The following is a 15675-nucleotide window of genomic DNA, read 5'->3' on the forward strand; positions in this document are numbered from 1 at the left end:
CCTGCAAAGCAGAAGACCCAGGTTTGATCCCTGGGTCAGGAAGATCGCCTGGTGAAGGGAAAGGCAATCCACTCCAGTATTCTTGCCTGGAGGATTCCATGGACAGAGCAGCCTGGCGGGCTCTAGTCCATGGGGTCACAAAGAGTTGGACACGACTGAGGGAGATTAGCATAAACTAGGATCAACAAAATTTTCCTGTGAAGAGCTAGTTAGTAAATATTTTCAGCTCTGTGGGTCATAATGGTTTCTGTGCAGTAATTCAACTCTACCACAGAGCACAAAAGTCACCAGAGGCAACATGTAAATGATAGTGTGGCTCTGTTTCAATAAAAATTTATCTACAGTCACTGAAATTCGAGTTTCATGTAACTTTCATATCATGAAATATGATTCATCAGTTGATATTTTTTCAACCATTTAAAAATATAAAATCCATTATTGGACTTCCCCGATGGTCCAAGTGGTTAATACTCCACGCTTCTACTGTGGGTGGAATGGGTTCTATCCCTGATCAGGGAACTAAGGCCTTGCCTGCCACATGGCGTGGCCAAAAATATTAAAATTAAAAATTAAAAAACCACTGTTAGTTCCAGGGCTGTTCAAAAACAGGCAGAAGCTGATTTGACCTGTGAGTCGTGATTTGGCAACCTTTCGATTATCTCCATTCTAATCTAAAATATGCCCCATGTTGACATCACAGGTTAAAACCAAAGTCTTTTTTCCTTATCTGCATTTCTTTAGAATGTGCTGGAAAAATAACTTTTGCTTGAAAACACCCAGAAAGAGTACAGGAGGCACCGAGGAGACATCTCAACTCCTTCCAGTTTTTTTTTTTTTTCTTTTTTTAAAATATTCTGAAAGCTGAAATTGAGACAAAAAGCAAAGGGTTCAGGGACCACTTTTCAAAGATAGGGTGACAATGATGAGAGGGGAAGAGGTGGGAGGTCTAACCTGAGGTCTCAGACACTGTGTGGGACTGCTCTTGAAGATGCTGCTCGAACCATGAGGATTAACTCTTTTTAGCCAGATGGAAGGCAATGGAGGTTCAAGCACACTTAAATTAGGTGTGAAGTGGAAATAAGGGAACCTCCAGAGCGGATGTCTCTGCCTAGGCCTGCATCTGCTCGTCCTAAAACTATCAGGGTGGCCTTTATAAGGCTTCATGAGATAATAGAACAGCCCAGAGAAAGTGTAGTTTCCATTAGCCATACAAACATGCCGAAATACATATTTTATTTTTATTATTTGTTTTTTTTGGCACACTGCAAGGCATGTGGGATCTTAGTTCCCCAACCAGGGATCAAAACCTCGTCCCCTGCTATGGAAGCCTGGAGTCTTAAACACTGGGCTGGCTGCCAGAGAAGTTCCCCAAATATCCATACTTTAAACAAGCATTATAAAGAACATTCAGCAGACATAAGAGACGTAGGTTTGATCTCTGTTGGGAAGATCCTCTGGAGGAGGCTTGGCAACCCACTCCAGTATTCTCGTCTGGGAAATCCCAGACAGAGTGGTCCACGGGGTCACAAAGGGCTGGAAATGACTGAAGCGACTTAGCACTCACAAAGAATGCTAACCCTGACTGCTTTGGAAGCTCCTGATTAGCTTGTCTATATCCAAATGACGTTAGAAATGTGGCTTGAGTCTCCATTTTTCTTAATCCACTTAGATACATGTAACTGTCAGTTTTGTGTAGAAAAAGTCAATATGTTAGACCCACAAGATAGAATGAATAAGTTTCTGAAGGTAAGAAAATGAAGTGAGGGACTTCCCTCGTGGTCCAGTGGCTAAGATTACACACTCCCAGTGCAGGGAGCCCAGGTCAGGGAACTGGATCCCACAGGTCGCAACTATGACCAGGAGCAGCTAAATACATAAACATAAAAAAAAAAAAGTGAAGTGAATCCACCATCCTCCGGGCACACACACCTCCTAACTCAATCATTTTATAATTTTAAACCTATAATTAAAGTTGTCCTTTGTAATGTAGTAAATTAGAGAAAAAATGGTTCTGCCCTTTCCAAAAATAGCTACTATAAAGATAAGTTATTACAGAAATAATATTAGCATCTTATCCCCAAATCTCCCAAGCCTTATTCTACAAAGGTCATGGCCCAGTGGCCAAGCTTGTCCCTGTCCTCATGCTTCTCACCACCCTCAGCTCTGGAGGAGGTAAGCAACACAGAAACAGTAACTGCAATGGCTTCTGGCCTCACGTTTTTTTTTTCCAGTTTAAAGAAAAAATGAGAAAGGAAAAAGGTCACAAATTCGAGAACTGCTTTTCTTCACAACAGTTTTATAGTTTGGATACAGTTTGTCAGTACCCAACTTCTCCTCTGCTACTTGGACACACAAACCCACTCAATCGACAGAGTCTTCTTCGCCCCAAATCTCATATATTGTAACTTTATGCTGTGGATCTGCATTCCCTAAGTTCTGAAGCCTGAAGTGACTGCTGGTTGCCATGTTGACTTTCAGATTCCGCACCCTGGACACAAATTCCACAAGGTCCATCTCGAGCTGGGTTAAGGTACTGAATGCAAAGTTTTTGTTGGGTGAAGCGTTTTTCCTTCCTGGAGGGCGAAATGTACAGCCCCGAAGGGTGGGAGGAGTCTGCACCTGTCAAGAAAGTTATTCAGGGTGAATGATACCATTGACATTGCTGGTTTGTGTTGACAGAGTTCTAAGAGAGTTGGGCTCACCTGAGAGAAGTTGGCTCCAGCATTGATCTAGTCAAAGGACTGGCAAATGGCCAAATATGGCCTGCCAGCTGTTTTTGTTAATAAAGTTTTATTGGAACAGCCAGGCTCATTCATTTGCCGATAGTCTATGACTGCTTTCATGCTCAAAGGGCAGAGTTGAGTCCTTGCAACAGAGACTGAATGGGCTACAAAGCTGAAAATATCGACTATGTGGCCTTTTGCAGAAAGGTTTGCCAATCCCCTGCTCCCATCAGTTTGGACACAGTATCCTGGAGCATTGCGTCTGCTGAAGAGGGAACAAGCCACCATATTTCTCTTCCCATCCCCTTCTCAGAGCTCTTCAGCCACTTCATGGACAGGCTGTTACTTCTTTACACCTCTGACCCTTTATGACAGATCTTTTCCTCTACTTGGATTAATGATACCACTTCCATTCAGTTCAGCCTGAATCATTCAGATGTCAGGGAAATGAAAAATCAGGGGCAGTGAATCTGGCTCTGTAAATAATTTTGACCTGAAACATGCCAAGTTCTTGAATCTATCCTCATTTGAAAAAAAAAAACAAAACTGATTTAACAGGATAAACTTTGAGCCAAGATTTTAGTTGCCTAATAAACAAAAGGTGGCCTTCATCTATATGAGTCCCAGCCTCTGTGAGTTCAGGTCTAGTTTTCCCTAAGGATATGTGGGGAAATGAATTAACCAGCACACTCAGGACTGGGAATAGATACTCCATATTCAAATTTGTTATACCTAACAGCCTTGCCTGTAATATGAGAGCATCTGTTTCTCTTGAGTCTGAGTTTTCTGAGATGGAATCAATGTGGATTAACAAAAGGAGCCACCCTTACCTTATTCTTTTCACCATCTCCTCGAAACTTCAGTATCATGTACAGCACAACAATAAAAGTGAGCCAGAGCCACTTGCTCCCAAGCCTGCTTTGGGTATGCTCTGGTAGATTCTGCCGAATTCGAAAGTGCCCTCCGCAAGGCACCTTCCCCTGGGTTTCTTTGGGTTTCTCTCTCAGAGAAGAAAACATAAAGGCATAGCCGCAGGAGAGACACAGAGGCAAGAACAAGCACCATTTCAGAGACTGCATGGTGAGCAGAGATGGCATGGGACGTGGCTGACAGTGGGCTGGTGTGCCCTTGCACCTGGAGACAGGGGACCAGGCAGGGCTGATCTCTGGTGATGTCACAGAGGCCCCCCCAGCCAGAACCTGCTCTGGCCATTGTGATGACTTCAGGGCAGAGGATAAAGAGGCTTGAGGGGGTCGCCTGGGAGTAGGATTTAAAGGGAAATGGCATCATTTCCAGCAAGCAGTCAAAAAAGTGGTGGGGAGTGACAGAATGCCATCTCCTTGCCAGTGTATGCTTTCTAAGCCTGGTGCTCTACTGGGAGGGCGGGTCCATCTCCTATTTTTATTTTTGCATTTGTTGAATCCAGACACTGTGGTGAGCAGAGCAGACTCAAGGCATGTGCCCCCGTGGAGCAGAAAGCCGAATGGGAAAGAAAGATATTAAACCAGAGGCTGCAAACTAGGAGCTCCTGCTGTGTTTTGTGTGGCCTACACTGTTCTGAAAAATTATTGTATTCAGTCGCTAAGTCGTGTCTGACTCTTTGTGACCCCATGGACTGTAGCTTGCCAGGCTCTTACTGCAGTGGGTTGCCATTTCCTCCTCCAGGGGATCTTCCCAACCCAGGGATCAAACCAAGTCTCCTGCATCTCTTGCTTTGGCTCGGGTACTTAAATGGGGGTGGGGGAGCTCCATTTACAAAGGTCAGATTTCTGATTTCCTTGAAAAGTATGGAAGATCTGATAACACAGGGCCCCTCTCTGCTGGAGCCAGGTAGGAAACCGCCCCTCCGGTGGCTATGTTCTACTGTCCCCACCACTTCCTATCACCTAATATCCACACTTGCTGACATCATCTGAGTGTATAACGCCTGGCTTAATTAAGAGTATCATTTATTTCATTAAAATTGTGATAAGGGAATTAGGAAAGACCTCTTTTGATTTTACTATTTATAAATTGAAGACAAATCAACATTTGAGCATTAGTTTTACATGACCAGTTATCAAATGGTCACAGTATGAAGTATGCAGTTGTTCATTAGCAAACTGTTTTGAGTTTTAGACTAATAAGTACTAATAGGGGAGATGAAAACTGAAGAAAAATGCCAATTTGAAGTTTGTGAATAGGCAATGGCACCCCACTCCAGTACTCTTGCCTGGAAAATCCCATGGATGGAGGAGCCTAGTGGGCTGCAGTCCATGGGGTCGCTAAGAGTCAGACACGACTGAGCGACTTCACTTTCACTTTTCACTTTCATGCATTGGAGAAGGAAATGGCAACCCACTCCAGTGTTCTTGCCTGGAGAATCCCAGGGACGGGGGAGCCTGGTGGGCTGCTGTCTATGGGGTTGCTCAGAATTGGACACAACTGAAGCGACTTAGCAGCAGCAGAAGCAGCAACAGCCTTAAAAAAATCTCCATTCTTTTAGGTGATTTTTTTTTCCTGTAAGTTCTCTGGAAAAACAATGGAGATTGGACATCTCGATTTCAAATGTAAATGAAAACTAATTTTTATTTTAATATTTAACTGTTATTGAAAAAAGTGAAAACGTTAGTTTCTCAGTCATGTCTGACTCTTTGTGATCCCATGAGCTGTGGCCCATCAGGCTCCTCTGTCTATGGGATTCTCCAGGCAAGAATCCTGGAGTGGGTAGCCATTCCTTTCTCCAGGGGATCTTCCAGATCCAGGGACTGAACTGTTATTACTGTGAAAAAACAAACTGTGATGAGGGAACTTCCCTGGTGGTCCAGTGGTTAAGACTCCAATGCAGGGGACACAGGTTCGACCCCTGATTGGGGAATGAAGATGCCGCAGGCTGAACAGCATGGCCAAAAAAACTGTTGTAAGAAATGAAAGCTTTAAGAGTGCTAGGGGGTAGCTGGAGGTTAGTTCAGGCAGGCAGGTTTTCCTGAAGAAGACATCCGGGCAGAGTGTGAGGGATGATCAGTTGGCTGGATGAAGTGGGGGAGAGGCTGATATCCAGGCAGGTGTGGGGACGGTGAGGTGACAGGGGTGCCGCGGACAGAAGCCGCTGCCAGGAACACAACCAGGCCCACAGGCCACTGCGTTCAAAACCACCAGCTTCTGAAAGTGACACAAAACAAAAAAAATCCCAATTAGCGGAACACAGGGCTTGCACCTGTTCCGCTGAGTCATCTGATTCACACTTATTCCTCAGAAAGACGACTTCTGCTGCTACAACCCAGGGTCCACGGTGTGTCTGCACTCAGCCTCTGACTGTGTTGAGCCCAGGGAACTTCTGTGAGAGGATGTGAAATCAGAAGGGGAGACAGAGGAGAGTCGGACGTACCACACAGGCTGACGTGGGGATCACACTCCCCCTAGCTTCAGGGGCTGGGGGCTCCCGGGTAGAGAGCTTACAGGAGTGTGAGACCCCAGGGTTGATCAGAAATAGGCATGGTGATCGTAACTAGATGTATCTGCATATAAATGTACATAAACGGTAATTTTCACGTTTCTTCTGGAAAAAGTCTGCAACAAAAATTCACTGATCTTGATATAATCTGATGAAAATGCATCTATATTCACGTATCCTGGGGTCCAACTCCCCAGACTGCTAAGGCAGAGGACAGGGTGTCAGAGCTGCCTGGCTCCGGCTCTCCAGCCCGTTCCCCTCCCCAACCCCAGGCTGCTCCCTCCTGCTTCCAACTTCCTCTCCCAGATCCTCTGTCTGCTTTAAAAAAAATTGTATTTTCCTCAAGTATAGTTGATTTATAGTGTTGTTTCCTCTGCCTGCTTTTTAATGGAACTCCATGCCCTGGATCCCCTATAAAGAACCGTCTCAGTAATATGCCCCTGTCTCCAGAAGGCAGGGCTCACAATCTTGAGGCTCCTGCCTTTAGAACAGAGTTTCATTAATTATTGACTTTAACACACTTTATGCATGAGACATACCAATTTTATGTCCAGTTTTCCTTTTCATAATCTGCTGAGAGAGAACGTGGAATTGACGTGACGTCACAGAATTACTGTCACGAACAATGCAATGGCTCCAAGTTTCTCACTCAAATATTAGTGGAAGAAGGAAAACACAGAGATGAGAGAAAAAGCAGACTTTAGACTTAATTTTTGTACCAAATCATCAGGTGCGCAACTAAATCTCCTTTCTCATTACAGCGATGGAGCAAGGAAACCCCCTAAGTCCCCTGCTCTGGTGCAAAACGCTCCCTCCCACAGCCCCGCAGGCAGAACATACTTGAAACTCAACTCGTCCTTTCTCAAGTTCAGTCTCACTTGGCTTATTTAATTAATTAACCATTGGCAGCAAAACCATGAAAATGTTAGTCAAAATGAGCTGACCACACACCCAGGAGGAACCTGGAGTCTTTAATTATTTTGAGCATAAATATGCAGCCAACATGCTCTTAGGGCCGCGGGAAGGTCCAAGTGCACAGAGGGTGGAGGTGAGTGGGACAGGGTGATGGGCGAGGCCAGCGGGGTCACAGAGTCCCCACTGTGCCTTCCTACTCGAAGGCACCGTGCCTGGCTCCAGCTTTAAGGGGACGAGCAAGTGCACAGGCCCCAGCTGAGGCCACACCGCTGGCCTCAGAAGCAGTAGGATGTGTGGGTGACCCAGTGGGCCGACTCCTCCTTGGAGCGCTTGGCGGAGCTGTGGGTGGTGAAGAGAGACTTGTAAGCTTCTGACTCTTCGCTGTCAGCAATGGACCTCTTAGCGGCTTTTCCAGAAGTGATCCCGTGTGCTGCTGGAAAAACGAGAAGCTTTGAACTCTGAGGCTGGGGCTGCAGACCATTCCAACCATCACATTCTCGAGAGGCCACCAAGCCCAGGAATTTCCCTCCTCCTTTCTGGGGAGGAATGCTGAAATACAGTATCTCAATCACCAAACCCAAAAACCAAACGAAGCTACTATATGTAAATCTGTCATTTAAAATCACCTTAATCACTACTTGCACTGGCCCCAGCTTCAGAGATTGACGTACATGAGACCCTGAGGCCAGGTAGCTGGTATGTGGAGGGGTTTCTGGAACCCGTGAACACTAGATGACTCACTCCTTACCTCATCCATCTGTCCTTCTCTTCTTTGTGAAATAAATACTAGTGTCTCTAAATTCTGGACTAGCCACCAAATGGCTCCTGGTTGGGAGGCCAGAGGAGGGAGGCTGGCTCCAGTGCACAGAGAACCCAGCCTTAAAACGGGGAACGACCGAGTCAGGTCTTTGGTCTCTGCACCCCGTTCGCCTGGCCCTACGAGCAGGCTCCACAGGAAAACTGGACAACGGCATGTGTGAACACCCCCTTCAATCCTGACAGGTCTTCTGCTCCAAGGTGAATCAACCGTTTCTTAGTCACCCCCCAAGAGAGCTCAGGGAACCCCAAGAGAGACACGATCAGGATAAGCTAGAGTCTCCAGAGTCACCCCAACAAACAGTGACATGACCACGCGGGTCTCCAGCTGTCTGAGTGGCCCACAGTCATCTCAACTGGACCCACCTGCACTTTTGGGAGCCGAGTTGGTCTTCTTCTCTCGAGTGTCAAGGCTGGTTTCTTCGGGCTTCCCTGTTTTCATTTTTGATGGTCCTGGGGTTTCTGTGAAAAAACAAAGCAAAACAAAACCAAAGCAGGAACTTCTTTAGGAAAACAGGCCTAGGGTCTTATTTTTGCTAAACAAGGACTTCTTTTTAGCATCTTACCTTCACTGACTTCTGATTTTGAGACAGACTCTGCCGCCTTAGGTTTCTTTGTTTTCTGTAAAAAGAAAGGGAGAGAGGACACGTGCTCCAATTCACTGATTTTTAGCGTCTGTGTGGCCGCCACTGGCCTGGGAGTCCAACTTGAGGCCGACACAGTCACCTAGGGCAGGGCTCCCTCTGAAGGCGCCTCTGACCCTCAACCCTGCACCCTGGTCCTGCCTAGGTGTTTCTGGTTGCACACTTATGCCTCACGCAATACACATCTAGAGGGATCTGCTCAGCTGTACAGTTATATTCCAAAACCACATCCTCAGACAATTTCAATGAGGAGGACAAGTTTCGGTGAGAACAGTCCATTTTAATAGTGACCACCACACACATAAAAGCAGTTAGCTGGATAATAACATAAAATCCAGACAGGATAACTATGGACTGAATCCTAACCTTTTCAGGAAGACCTCTTCAAAGTGGTCAAAATGTTCTGACATTTGTGTATTTAACTGTAAGGACTTGAGGCCTGTACTAAAGAACACTTTAGCCAATTCTCAACTGTGGATTACTTCTGTTAGAATTCTGTTGCTCATAATAAAGTTAAGCTGGTCAGCAAAAAGTTAAGAAATGAAACTTCTAAAAACCACACAGCTGGGCTTCCCTGATGGCTCAGTAGTAAAGAACCCACCTAACAATGCGAGAGACACAAGTTCGATCCCTGAACTGAGAAGATCCCACAAGCCGAGGAGCAACTAAGCCCGTGCTGCTATTCAACTAGTGAAGCTCGCATACCCTAGAGGCCATGCTCTGCAACAAGAGAAGCCACCACAATGAGAAGCCCATGCATCACAACTAGAGAAAGCCCACGCAGCAATGAAGACCCAGTGCAGCCATAAATAAATAAACATTAAGAGAAAAAGAATATTAAAAACCACACAGCTGATTCAATCATAGGATAAACAGGACTCTTGACTGAGGAAATTTACTCTAATCATGACATTTCCTTCAGTATGCAAAAGGTGGCGCTACAGATACACAGCCTAACCCTTTCAGGAGGCTCCCATATCTAGAAAACATCCCACCTCTAGAAAACATCAGAGACCCTGCTCAGGCAGTGGCCTCTTGGTCTTGTAATATATATATATGCCATGTGATTTGTAACATCTGTACAAAACACAATGTCCTGTTCATTTCACACAGGCAAGACATGAATTCAACTCTGAGGGTAACACATCGTGGTTCAAAAATAATACAGAAAACTGACTTCTAAGCCCTCCACTCACAGCTAAAGTTATGATGTTTGAAAAGCACGGGCAATGGGGCATTAGAAAGGAAATGCTATGTCCTATTCCTAGCTGTGGGTATATTTGGGAAATATTTTGGTTTCCCAGCAGCCGTCTCTAAGAGGCATTCCCAGAAGCTCCAGGGAGGACCCTGCGGAGACAGGCAGGTTAGCTCCGCTGGGCTTTCAACAACTTGGCGGAAGCCTGGGACACAGGAGACAACTGAGGTAAGAGGGCTATGACCACACCACCATCTCTACTAAAGCTTCCTTCAAAACACAATCTCCCCTTCCGTGCTTTTTAAAAACTGGACTTCATTGGTAGCAGTAATCAAGGACAAGCAGATCCTTTTTGGTAAATGTCCTCTGTCAAAAACATCTCAAACTTTTTCTTTTTTTGCTCATTTGATAATGAGAGCACAGCTATTTAGAAAACCAACTTAAAATGAACGCATTTATAGATTTAATTGCTCCTAAGCCTAAAGTCACCCCTTTAAAACACAGAGTTGCTCTTTATCCTCATGAATGTTGTAGTAACCCGTACAAGACCACTTCGAGGAACACTTCAATTGGCATTTGATCACATAAGCTGGGCACAATTTCCTGTACTACAGAATAATTCACACAAATTATTTATTTTCTACCTAAGTGAGACAATAAGAGAAGAAAACCCAAATTGTTTAGCTCTTTCTGAGAATTCTGGACACGTAATACCAACACCACATTCTCAAGCATCAGGCTTTTAAAGCCCCATGAACATGAATTACATATTATTTGAGAGTGATACAGTCCTGCACTTTCCTCTATTATGATTTTTAAAAAAGAATAACCCGAAAAATCTTTAATTATGACATCACTGGTAGATGTACTCCAACTGCATAAAAACAGGCAGGCTATTTTTTCTTCCCCACAATTTTATGTCCTCAATTTTCTAGTATTTTAGGCATTCTTTTGCCTTAGTTCTGAAGACATGAAGTTTCTCCCACATTTAAACTAAACCTAACTTTTTTTTTTAAGAATGTAAAAAGACCATAGCTATCACCTTAAGTACTCAAGAAATAACAAAATTCACTGCTGGATACAGAATCGATGGCATATTGAACACATTTCTTAGCTGATCAATTGTTTTGACCCTGGGGCACAAAACAAAGCCTGCACCCCGACACCCCAACCCAGAGCGTTGCCTGCAGTTGATGCTCACTGAGGCGCCACTCAAAACAGGTGGGCGGGAAGAGAGACCAAGCCACGGCTTCCGTGGTGGGAAGGCTATTCTCTGCTCTCCTGCCTGTGCTCTTCCCCTGCGGGTGGGCCAACCACTCCTCCCTCCACACTGAAGAGGAAGCTGAGTGCAGAGCAGACCATGGAGCCCAAGCTCCGAAGAACCTTCTAGAGCCCAGGTTCTTCTAGGTCATAAAAGCCACCTCCATCACTGCAAACCCTGAGGGCGCTGCCAGCAGTGTGGTTGTGAGGTTGCAACAGGCTCCCGAGCAGGGGCCATAGCTAGGCAGGACCTACTTTTGCCCAGACTCAGAGGCTGAGGGCAAAGCCCAGGACGCGGTACCTTCCCCAGCTTGGCTCGCAGCCGCCTCTCCTCCATCCTGCTCTTCAGCACTTCCACGTCTTCCTTGGTGCCATTGAGCACAATGACGTCATCCTCCTGGAAGGCAGCCCCACACTGGAGAGGAGAGAGGAGAGAGGAGACAGGTCCCGTGAGCATGCAGACAGCAGCGACCCCAGGTCCTGGCTCTCAGCCCTGCCACTGGGCCTCCTGTTGTTTTCCCACCTGCACCTTGGCTTGATCAGCTGTGGAGGTCCCGCCTTGCTTGGGGAAGTTTCCGGGCATGGTTAGTCCAACAGGCCTGCCTACAAGACTGGCCTTGGCTGGTGTCTGGGAATGTACATTTCTGGAGGGTTCTTCCCATTTCCAAACTGTGCTGGGCTTCTGCTTACAGTCCCCACCCCTGCCACTGGACCCAACCTCTGGGTGCACAGACCTGAGCACAGGGTGGGCATTTAGGAGATGCCTGTTAAGGACTCACCAGCGGTACTTACTGAGCACCTACTGCTGCCTCATCTCATGATGACAGACTTAATATGAGCCCATGAGGCTCACACACAGCTGAGCCAAGGCTAGAAGGGAAGAGACCAGGGGATCTCACATTCCAGACTGAGGTCTGTGACCTTGACCTCAGAGTAGCACCTCCTGGGGGATCCCTGGGACCCACCTTCAGTTTCCTTTCAGGAGTTCTGGGGTGGGACCTGGGAATTCACATTTCTAATGTGTTCTCAGGTCCTGCAGGTGCTGCCTGTGGGGGAACCAGGCGTTGAGAACCACGGTTCTAGAGTTTAGATAGTTGGTGATTGGGGCAAATGGGCTGAATTCTAGCAGGACGGGGGAGGGACCATTCCAGAGACACAGCTGCGTCTCAGCTCTGTCCTGGGCTGCAGTGGCCACTGTCATCCCCACAGGGACCTGCGTTTTCAGCTGTTCCCCGGGGAGCCCGCGCTGCTGAGGACAGGGTGTGGGCCAGGGGCATGGAGGACCTCTTCCTGTGGGCTCTCCAGAGTCCCTCTGCCTAGACCCTGGCCTCAGTTACTGCCTCTGTTAAAGGGAATAAACTGAACTCCCAGCAAGGGTAACACTGAAGGGACTAGAATGCCGAGTTGGGCACCAAGCACTTGACAATTCTCAGCTACTGTTGCAGCTGTGCATTTTCTTGGAGCAGAGCTTCCGGTATCAGCACAGGTGGAGCTCTAAGACACAGCCCTCTGCACCATGCTCTAACCAGCTTCCCTAGGCAGAAGCACTGCCTACCCTGAGTTCCTCATCCATGGCTTCAACCAACTTCTGACTAAAAATACTGGGAAAAAAATTTTTTTCATAAAGTTCCAGAAAGCAACACTTGAATACTATTTAAATAGTTACCACGCTTCTGTGCAGGGCAGTAACTATTTACACAGACCCGCAACTATTAACATAACATTTACACCGTATTTACAAAGCATTTACATTCTATTAGTAGGAGTGTTAGTTGCTCAGTCGTGCCCTACTCTTTGCGACCCCATGGACTGCAGCCCACCAGGCTGCTCTGTCCATGGGATTTTCCAGGCAAGGATACTGGAGTGGGTTGCCATTTCCTTCTCCAGGGGATATCTTACCCAGGAAGATCATTAGGTGTTATTATTATTCTTAGGTACATTCTATTAGGTATTTTATTAAGTAACCTGAAGATGACTTGGAGAATATGGGAAGATGGATGTTGGTCACATGCAACTACTACACCATGCTATATAAGGGACTTCAGCCTCTTCGGATTCTGGTATTGGGGGCGGGGTGGGGGGGGGAGACTCCTGGACCAACCCCAAGCCCCCAGCCCAATAAGGAGGGCTGACAGTCACATGGCTGTGTTCTCCCTACTGGGAGGTGCGCGCCTGCATGGGGGGAGAAGGCAGAAGAAAGCCTCACAGGATTCCTCTAGACTGCCTGAGTCTCCATCCCTCACCATGAGGGCTACACACCCCTGCTGGATCAGTGGACAAAGCTGGGCCATGAGGACAGCTGTAGGGCACGTCCGGTGGGTCCTACTAGTCCACTCTGCCCGGAACAGTAAGAGACCAACTGTGCCCAGAATCTCTTTGACAGAGAACATTCTCAGCACAAGACTGTTGCAAGTTCTGTTCTCAGAAGCTGCCAAAGCTTTCCCAGCACCTCCCAACTCTCCTCAGCCACTGCCTTAGCTGGGTTATTTACTGTGGTTCTGGGTCCAAAAAGCATAGCTCCAGGTCAAAGCAAGCTCATGTTCGGGTAAGTTTTCTCAACTGAAAAGACATTCCTTTGACCCACCAAGCCCAAGGCTGGTGCCGTAGAGATAGTTCTGTGCCCCTGGAGAACAGTGAGGCTGGCAGGCCAGGGGAAGGGAAGAGCCCCTCTGCAGGGGGAGAGTCCCTCTAACCCAGAAGCCCCGGGTTGTGGGAGATTTGGGCAGAGCCTTCCCCTGGAGGTGTCCTCCTTGGAGAGACAATGGGAGAGAATCTGCAGGAACAGAATCAGGTGGTAGATAAGGCCCAGTGGGGCTTGGGGCCGGGTTCTGGCGTCAGTAACCCTCCTGAGTGCACAACCGTGAGGCAGAGGTGTGGCAGCTGCTCGCCCTGCTCCTTCACAGCCGCGTCGTCCTCCTCTGGGGGCTTTCTGTGCCTCCTTCCACCTTCCGCCATGCCCTGCTGCCCTGGCCTGATCACGTCAGCAGCCTCAGCCTCCTCCCCTGCACATGACTGCTTAGTTGCCTGTCTATAATGGTGGGCTCTGCCCTGCCTGCTGCTGTGGTATGCTGCCCCCAAAGTTGTACTCTTACAACTGATTTAGCTGCTAACACCACCAAGTCAGGAACTGCTCACATTAAAACTCGCGGTAACTTGCTCTCGGTCTCCAAAATTTAAAAGACCCACTAATATCAAACTCACTCTTCCCTCAAGGCCTCAACTGCCTGGACTTGACCTGGCAGCCCTTGGAGAAGGCACCTGGCTCTCCCACCAGCCACAGGCCTGTCACCTGACCTCACTAGGCTTCTGCAGGACTCCAGGGCCCTGGGTGGAGCAAACCATCCCTGGAGGTGAGTGAAACCAGGGCAGGAATCAGGCTTCTGCCATGATGCCAGCCTCAGACTGGGGCTCTTCTCTGTGGACTAAAGGGTAGGAATCACTTTAGAAAGGGGGGGGGGTGGTGGTGGCGCTGCTGTAAAGACCCCAAAGGGACTGATCCTCTCTCTGCCTATAAAATTAACATGCACACAAAGCAGAAAACACCATATTTCCCTGTGAATGCATTTTTCTATGTGTGCCATTACCATGCACTTGAAATCGTATATTCATTTTCAGTTTTGCTTCATCACTTGGACCTTAGATGTCCAAAAAAATGGAGGGGGGGAATAGCTAAATAAATCATAATACATTCCTAAAAAGGAAGCATATATATAGCTATTTTAAAGAGAGTTTTTGACAACATACAAAATGCTTATTATATGTTAAAAGGAAAAGTAGGCTGGAAGTTATATATTCATATGATCTCTGGATGTTAATTTCTTTTTAAATATTGGGAAAAAAAGGCCAGTAGTAAAGTCCTGAAGGAGACAGAATTAAGAGTAATATGCCTCTCTATCTGTATTTTTACATATGAGACAAATGGAGTAGTGGTTTCTCAATTTTTGTTCTTGCAAACAATAACTGTGATGAAGAACTGATTACATGCATCTCTGACCCAGAAATTTCACTTCTGAGACTTGGTTATTCTGTCATAGAACCCTGTCAGTTTCCTGCATTCATGGCTTATAATATTAATAAATGAATGCATGCCTGTATGTGTGTATGACCTTTTAAAACAGGGCTTCCCTCCGTCACACCGTAAGCTCCAAATGAGAAGGTTCTATCTTTCTTGGTTGTAGCCAAGTCTTAAGCCCAGGGTCCTGCACACAGTGGACGCTCAGTAAATAACTGCTGACTACATGAATGAGAACATAACCTAAAGAAACATTTCAAACCAGGATGAAAGGGAGGGAAATTTTAAAGCCAAATAGCTCCCCTAAAAGTCCGCATGAACCTTACACTCCCTAAAACATGTGAGAATGCCCATCACATCACATAAAGGCAGGGGTTAAAAAAAAAAAAAAAAAAACTTACGGTAATCTAAAAAGGAAAAGATTGCTCCTCTTGGGCTTTAAGAAATACAAAAGTACCCCACTGTATTCATAGCACATATAAATTCTGTTATTTATGTTTATGCTGTTTTCTTAGGACTTTCATTTAAAAAATTTTAGCTGAATCAATCTGTAATGGCAACCCACTCCAGTACTCTTGCCTGGAGAATCCCATGGATAGAGGAGCCTGGTAGGCTACAGTCCTTGGGGTCGCAAAGAGTTGAACATGACTGAGAGACTTCATTTTCACTTTCAATCT

The 15675-nt window shown here is 46.5% G+C and overlaps 2 protein-coding genes across 3 annotated transcripts in view; both read right to left on the reverse strand.

Moving 5' to 3' along the window:
- Positions 1 to 2307: 2307 nt before the first annotated feature.
- Positions 2308 to 6949, reverse strand: FAM209A (family with sequence similarity 209 member A). The gene is made up of 2 exons (XM_055544646.1): positions 3554 to 6949; positions 2308 to 2619 (listed from the first exon to the last, which is right to left on the reverse strand). Exons 1-2 carry the CDS (start codon positions 3818 to 3820, stop codon positions 2362 to 2364), a joined length of 525 nt encoding a protein of 174 aa, XP_055400621.1. The 5' UTR covers positions 3821 to 6949; the 3' UTR covers positions 2308 to 2361.
- A 147-nt stretch (positions 6950 to 7096) lies between these two features.
- The window catches only part of RTF2 (replication termination factor 2), a 43360-nt gene continuing 34781 nt past the window's right edge, over positions 7097 to 15675 (reverse strand). The window contains exons 6-9 of one of the 2 annotated variants that reach the window (XM_055544644.1): positions 11288 to 11401; positions 8454 to 8508; positions 8254 to 8349; positions 7097 to 7501 (exon numbers count right to left, since the gene is read on the reverse strand). In XM_055544644.1, the coding sequence (XP_055400619.1) occupies positions 7347 to 7501; positions 8254 to 8349; positions 8454 to 8508; positions 11288 to 11401 (420 nt within the window). In that variant the 3' untranslated portion in view covers positions 7097 to 7346. Of the gene's footprint in view, positions 7505 to 8253; positions 8350 to 8453; positions 8509 to 11287; positions 11402 to 15675 lie in introns of both variants that reach the window. The other variant, XM_055544642.1, reaches the window with a different exon arrangement.

The sequence above is a fragment of the Bubalus kerabau genome, chromosome 13 (assembly GCF_029407905.1).
Source record: "Bubalus kerabau isolate K-KA32 ecotype Philippines breed swamp buffalo chromosome 13, PCC_UOA_SB_1v2, whole genome shotgun sequence".
In the NCBI taxonomy this organism is placed as follows: domain Eukaryota; kingdom Metazoa; phylum Chordata; class Mammalia; order Artiodactyla; family Bovidae; genus Bubalus; species Bubalus kerabau.